At 44.2% G+C, this 7,323-nt stretch overlaps 1 protein-coding gene across 2 annotated transcripts in view; it reads left to right on the top strand.

Annotated features, from left to right (window-relative positions):
• Window positions 1-5,870: 5,870 nt before the first annotated feature.
• Window positions 5,871-7,323, top strand: part of ZNF599 (zinc finger protein 599) — a 28,545-nt gene continuing 27,092 nt past the window's right edge. For both annotated transcript variants that reach the window (XM_086351976.1, XM_086351975.1), the window contains exon 1: window positions 5,871-6,364. In XM_086351976.1, coding sequence (XP_086208102.1) covers window positions 6,347-6,364 — 18 coding nt within the window. In that variant the 5' untranslated portion in view covers window positions 5,871-6,346. The remainder of the gene's footprint in view (window positions 6,365-7,323) is intronic.

Genomic DNA, 7,323 nt, shown 5'->3' with positions numbered 1-7,323 from the left:
CATCCATACATGACCACTGGAAAAACCATAGCCTTGACCAGACGGACCTTTGTTGGCAAAGTAATGTCTCTGCTTTTGAATATGCTATTTAGGTTGGTCATAACTTTTCTTCCAAGGAGTAAGCGTCTTTTAATTTCATGGCTGCAGTCACTATCTGCAGTGATTTTGGAGCCCAGGAAAATAAAGTCTGATACTGTTTCCACTGTTTCCCCATCTATTTCCCATGAAGTGATGGACAGATGCCATGATCTTCGTTTTCTGAATGTTGAGCTTTAAGCCAACTTTTTCCCTCTCCTCTTTCACTTTCATCAAGAGGCTTTTTAGTTCCTCTTCACTTTCTGCCATAAGGGTGGTGTCATCTGCATATCTGAGGTTATTGATATTTCTCCCGGCAATCTTGATTCCAGCTTGTGCTTCTTCCAGCCCAGCATTTCTCATGATGTACTCTGCATATAAGTTAAATAAGCAGGGTGACAATATACAGCCTTGACGTACTCCTTGTCCTATTTGGAACCTGTTGTTCCATGTTCCAGTCTGTTGTTCCATGTCCAGTTCTAACTGTTGCTTCCTGATCTGCATACAAATTTCTCAAGAGTCAGGTCAGGTGGTCTGGTATTCCCATCTCTTTCAGAATTTTCCACAGTTTATTATGATCCACACAGTCAAAGGCTTTGGCATAGTCAATAAAGCAGAAATAGATGTTTTTCTGGAATTCTCTTGCCTTTTCCATGATCCAGCAGATGTTGGCAATTTGGTTTCTGGTTCCTCTGCCTTTTCTAAAACCAGCTTGAACATCTGGAAGTTCACGGTTCACATATTGCTGAAGCCTGGCTTGGAGAAATTTGAGCATTACTTTACTAGCATGTGAGATGAGTGCAATTGTGTGGTAGTTTGAGCATTCTTTGTCACTGCCTTTCTTTGGGATTAGAATGAAAACTGACCTTTTCCAGTCTTGTGGCCACTGCTGAGTTTTCCAAATTTGCTGGCATATTGAGTGCAGCACTTTCACAGCATCATCTTTCAGGATTTGAAATAGCTCAACTGCAATTCCATCATCTCCACTAGCTTTGTTTGTAGTGATGCTTTTAAGGCCCACTTGACTTCACATTCTAGGATATCTGGCTCTAGGTGAGTGATTACACCATTGTGATTATCTGGGTCTTGAAGATCTTTTTTGTACAGGTCTTCTGTGTATTCTTGCCACCTCTTCTTAATATCTTCTGCTTCTGTTAGGTCCTTTCTATCCTTTATCAAGCCCATCTTTACATGAAATGTTCCCTTGGTATCTCTAATTTTCTTGACGAGATCCCTAGTCTTTCCCATTCTGTTGTTTTCCTCTATTTCTTTGCACTGATCACTGAGGAAGGCTTTCTTATCTCTTCTTGCTATTCTTTGGAACTCTGCATTCAGATGCTTATATCTTTCCTTTTCTCCTTTGCTTTTCACTTCTCTTCTTTTCACAGCTATTTGTAAGGCCTCCCCAGACAGCCATTTTGCTTTTTTTGCATTTCTTTTCCATGGAGATGGTCTTGATCCCTGTCTCCTATACAATGTCATGAATCCTTTAAATACCGTTTTATCTGCCTCTGACAAATTTTGATATGTTGCGTCTTCATTTCCACTCAGTTCAAAATACTTTCACAGGACAAATGTCTTTAAAATGGATGAAGTCTCAATTTTCAGCCTTTTCCCTCTTGTGCTGTGTGATTATATCTAAGGATGCTTCATCTAGGCTTCACCATTTTCTCTATTTCTTTATAAACCTTTCATAGTTTTCCAAGTTGATCCACATTGTAGAATTCTTTGTATTATTCCTTTTTATAGCTGAATAATATTCCATTGTATGTTTATAGCACAATTTGTTTATCCATCCATTGATAAAAATTTTAATTGTTTCCACTTTTGTTTATCAAGAATAGTGTTGCTATTAACATTATGTGCAAGTATTTGTTGAAATACTTGTTTTCAATTCTCTAAAGTATCTACACAGCTGTGGAATCATATGCCACGTGATAGTTCTACACCTAACTTTTTGAGGAACCACCAAACTTTTTTCACAGAAGCAGATCCATTTTATATTCCCACCATCAATGTACTGATTTTTGCATGTTGTTATTGTTCCCTGAAACTTTTCTGAATACATGTAGTTTTTCTGGTAGATTCTATGATACTTTCTGTATTTAGAATTGAAAGGTTGTTGCTGAACCACGAAAGATGCCGGGATTCTTGGCCTCTGGAAAAGAATTCAATCTGGGGCCAGAGACAAGGCTTGATCGCTCAGAGCTTTTGTGTAATAAAGTTTTATTAAAGTATAAAGGGGATAGAGAAAGTTTCTGACATAGACATCAGAAGGGGGCAGAAAGAATACTCGCCTACTAGTCTTTCGCTGGATGTTATATAGTTACTGCTGCTAAGTCGCTTCAGTTGTGTCCGACTCTGTGCAGCCCCATAGATGGCAGCCTACCAGGTTCCCCCGTCCCTGGGATTCTCCAGGCAAGAACACTGGAGTGGGTTGCCATTTCCTTCTCCAATGCGTGAAAGTGAAAAGTGAAAGTGAAGTCTCTCAGTCGTGTCTGACTCTTAGAGACCCCATGGACTGCAGCCTACCAGACTCCTCTGTCCATGAGATTTTCCAGGCAAGGGTACTGGAATGGGGTGCCATTGCCTTCTTACTAGCAGTCTGTTAATGAAAGAAAGGAATGTCTTAAAACTCAGAGAATGGCATCAGGCCCCTCACCCACAAGATGTATTTTGGGATAATCTTGGCACCAGGCAATAAGTCATCCCGGGCCGTAAAACATTGACTTGAATCTTGTAGAAAAGCAGATTACCATATAAATAGTTTCGTTTACAGAGATTAGGAGAACAATGTCTGAGTATAACAAACTGGTTTGTCAAGTCAGTTCTGAGCCTAAATCTGAGCTTTTAGGCTGAACGGACTTGAAGACAGAGTCTGAGGTAAATGCATAGTACATTAACATAGCTTAAGACAAACATTTCCGTAAGAAAAATATATTGGTTCACTCAAAATTTGAGAAAAGTTAAGTTCAGGTGGAACCAGGTGTCATTATGGCAACACAGTATTTTAAGAGAAACCTCTTTTAAAATTTGCATAGAGAAGGGAAAAAATATATCACTAGTTTGTTTCCTCCTGCTGCTTAAGAGAGAGATTTAAAAAAATGTCTGACACTTGCAGCCTATTTCCTCCGTTTGGAGACCCCTGGCCTTCCTACCTGTTATCCTCTCAGAATCATGTCATCTGTGAATAGAGGCAGTTTTACTTTTTCCTTTGCAAATGTAATGCTTTTTCTTTCTTCTTCTTTTTGCCTCTGGCTGAAACTTCTAGTACAGTGTGGAATGGTAGTGGTTAGAGCAAGTATTCTTGTTTTGTTCCTGATATTGCAGGGAAAGCTTTCAATCTTTCATTATCAAGTATAATTTTAACAGTGGCTTTTTCAAGAATGCCGTTTATCACACTGAGAAAAATGCTCTCTATTTCTAGTTTTATGAATGTTTTATTACTATTATTGTTATTATAAAAGTGTGTTGGACTTTATCAAATGCATTTTCTTTGTCAACTGAGATTATCATGTCTTTTTTCTCTTAATTTTATTAATGTGTTCTATTACTTGATTTTCTTATATTGAACCATTCTTGCATTCCTGGGATAAATCCACGATTACATATAATCCTTTAAAAAATTGAAATGATGGAGGAATGGTTTCCTAATATTTTGTTGAAGATTTTTCTATCTGTAAGTGTTAGGGATATTGATCTGTTATTTCCTCATAATATCACTTTTCAGTGTCCTTTTTGGTAAAAGTAGGACAATGAGCATTAAGGTATAAGGCCAGGAAGGACAGCAGAGTAAACAGAAGCTGGTATCATGCAGACCCCAGCTGGATGGAATAGTTCCATCAGGTTCAAGGTGTGGAAGCAGCATTTCTGATGAAGGAACTAGATGTGCCAAAAACCCAAGTTGAAAAGAACTTGATCTACTGAAGAAATCAAGTGAAGTCAATGTGACTGAAAATGACAACAAAAGCTCTCAAGTACTTATCATTTTGGGCTTCCCAGGTGGCACTAATGACAAAGAACCCTCCTGCCAATGCAGGTAGATGTAAGAGACACAGGTTCAACCCCTGGGTGGGGAAGATTCCCTGGAGGAGAGCATGGCAACCCACACCAATATTCTTGTTTGGAGAATCCTATGGACAGAGGAGTCTGGCAAGCTATGGGTCCATAAGGGTCTCAAAGAGTCAGACATGACTGAAGCAGTTTAGCACACATTTATTATTATGTCCCAGGTCTAGTGCTAAGCACTTTTTAGTTATCTCTTCTGACATAGGTAATTTTGTCTCATTCACTGGAGAGTCTGGTTCTCAACTGTGTTGGAGCATTAAAACCTCTTGCAGGGCTTAGGCACAGGTACGTGGGCCTCACTCAAGAGTATGTGATTCAGTAGCTCTGAAGTGGGGCCTGATGATATGTAACAAATTCCAGGTAATGCTGATGTGGTCTATGAATTGGAAACCACGGATTAGGGGAATCTTCACTTTTCATCATAAATCCTGGCTCAGAGAGGTGAAATGCTGGGCAGGAGTGCATTGCATAAGGTCAAGGAATAGGGCATGTGTAAGAGCCCTTTAAGGGGGGGGGGCACTGCCTGAAGGGCCAAGGAAATCAGTGTGCCTTGCCTTCAAGAGGAAGCGAGGCTGTGCCCTCCTTTGGAACCTTGTTCAGTGGCTCAGTCATGTCTGACTCTTTGTGACCCCATGGATTGCAGCATGCCAGGCTTCCCTGTCCTTCACCGTCTCCCAGAGTTTGCTCAAACTCATGTCCGTGGAGTTGGTGATGACATCCCACCATTTTGTTCTCTGTCAACCCCTTCTCCTCCTGCCTTCAATCTTTCCTAGCATCAGGGTCTTTTCCAATGAGTTGGCTCTCCCCATCAGTGGCCAAAGTACTGAAGCTTCAGCTTTAGCATCTGTCCTTCCAATGAATATTCAGGGTTGATTTGATCTCTTTGCAGTCCAAAGGACTCTCAAGAGTCTTCCGCAACACCACAGTTCAAAAGCATCAATTCTTTGGTGCTTGGCCTTCTTTATGGTCCAACGCTCACATCCCATACATGACTACTGGAAAAAACATAGCTTTGACTATAGGGACCTTTGTTGGCAAAATGATATCTCTACTTTTTATATATGCTGTCTAGATTTGGAGATGGAGAAGGAAATGGCACCCCACTCCAGTATTCTTGCCTGGAAAATCCCGTGGACCGAGGAGCCTGGTAGGCTACAGTCCGTGGGGTCGCTAAGAGTCGGACACGACTGAGCGACTTCACTTTCACTCTTCACTTTCATGCAGTGGAGAAGGAAATGGAAACCCACTCCAGTGTTCTTGCCTTGAGAATCCCAGGGACGGGGAAGCCTGGTTGGGCTGCTGTCTATGGGGTCACACAGAGTTGGACACAACTGAAGTGACTTAGCAGCAGCAGCAGCTTTGGAGAAAGAAATGGCAACCCACTCCAGTGTTCTTGCCTGGAGAATCCCAAGGACTGGGGAGCCTGGCGGACTGCTCTCTGTGGGGTCTCATAGAGTCGGACACGACTGGAGTGACGCAGCAGCAGCAGCAGCAGCAAGTTTGTCTTAATTTTTCTTTCAAGGAGCAAGTGTTATTTAATTTCATGGCTGCAGTCACCACCCGCAGTGATTTTGGAGCCCGAGAAAATAAAGTCTGTCACTGCTTCCCCTCTTTCCCCTTCTATTTGCCATGAAGTGATAGGACCAGATGCCATGGAACCTTAAGACACAGTTTCCATAGAAAACCGGAAGTGAGCTCCTTGGTTCACCAGGATGAAGTCAGAAACTACATTACCCAGAAGGCAGTGTCTCCAATGACGGCCTTGGGCGCTGAGCCAATGACGTAAAGCGGAGGCGGGCGCTGGTGGCAGCTTGGGCGGGACTTCTTGGTCTAGTATTAGGATGTCGTTTACAAGCGGTCTGTCTAGCTTTATGGGTTTCCTTCCCTGGAACATTAAACATTGACCGCTCCACGGAAAAAGGTCTTCTGTACCGAGCAAAGAGCCGTGAGGAGACAAGAACCCACCACCACACTTTTGTGTGAACAGTGACCCCGCTTGGAACGGGTTGTCAGCCGAGCATTCGAGCTCCGAGCCCTCCGTCCCCACAGCTCCCAGAGGCGGCTCCCTGGGCCTTATACGCATTCCACACCGCGGACTTTCAGGTCCCAGATACTTCCGTGCAGGGCTGGCCTCAGGTCGGCTGAGCCCGCTCTACCTGCTTTTGTCACCGCTTCCCGCCGTCCCGCTCTGCCCACGGGTCCCATGGCGGCGCCGGCGCTGGTGAGTGGAGGTTGCCCAAGTGCGCTGGGGTCGCGGTCCGCATAGTGCCACTCTGTGATATAGGGAATCCCGGGCCTCTCCACCTTTCCGTCTTAATACGCTCGGATCTGGAGGTTCGGTGAGAATGGGGTGTGGGAACGACAGTGCTCATCAGTTCCAATCCAGGGTTCTGAATCCAGGCCAAGTGTTGTAAAGAGAGGCACCCATAATTGGCTCTAAGCTTATGGATTCACGGCCCTTGGCCTCTATTCCCTCGGGTCTAAAATTGAAGTGTTAACAACTTTTGTCTCTTGGTCGGAGGAACTGGAGAGGATATGCTTGTGACATGTGTCCTTGAGTGCTCAGCACAACCCAGAGAGCATCACTCTGGATATTATTTCCGGAGAAGGACTCTCCTGGTCCTGCTGTTATCTCAGGCTCACCCCAGGTGGAGTTTGACCCTCAGACGTCCCTGCCTCCGGCCTCAGCGCAGCTGTGAACTGGGAGACAGAGGAGACAGCCTGGAGAGCAGAAGTGGGGTGGGAACAGTGTTTCTGGAATTGGCTGCTCCTCTAATTGGAGAAGGCAATGGCACCCCACTCCAGTACTTCTGCCTGGAAAATCCCATGGACGGAGGAGCCTGGTAGGCTGCAGTCCATGGGGTCGCTGAGAGTCAGAACTGAGCGACTTCACTTTCACTTTTCACGTTCATGCATTGGAGAAGGAAATGGCAACCCACTCCAGTGTTCTTGCCTGGAGAATCCCAGGGACGGCGGAGCCTGGTGGGTTGCCGTCTATGGGGTCGCACAGAGTCGGACACGACTGAAGTGACTTAGCAGCAGCAGCAGCAGCTAATAGGAGTAGAAGTTCCCTGGACAGAGCAGAAGACAAGCCTGTCACCGGATTTCTCTGTAGGTACCATCTGGGTACAAGTCCATTGGCTTGCCACTGACGGTAACATTTCCCTAACACATTTACTT

This window comes from Bos grunniens, chromosome 18, assembly GCF_055505025.1.
Source record: "Bos grunniens cultivar Pamir isolate PY7600 chromosome 18, Bosgru_T2T1.0, whole genome shotgun sequence".
NCBI lineage: Eukaryota > Metazoa > Chordata > Mammalia > Artiodactyla > Bovidae > Bos > Bos grunniens.
Note: the sequence above shows the minus strand (reverse complement) of the source record. Positions and strands in the feature narration are given on the sequence as shown.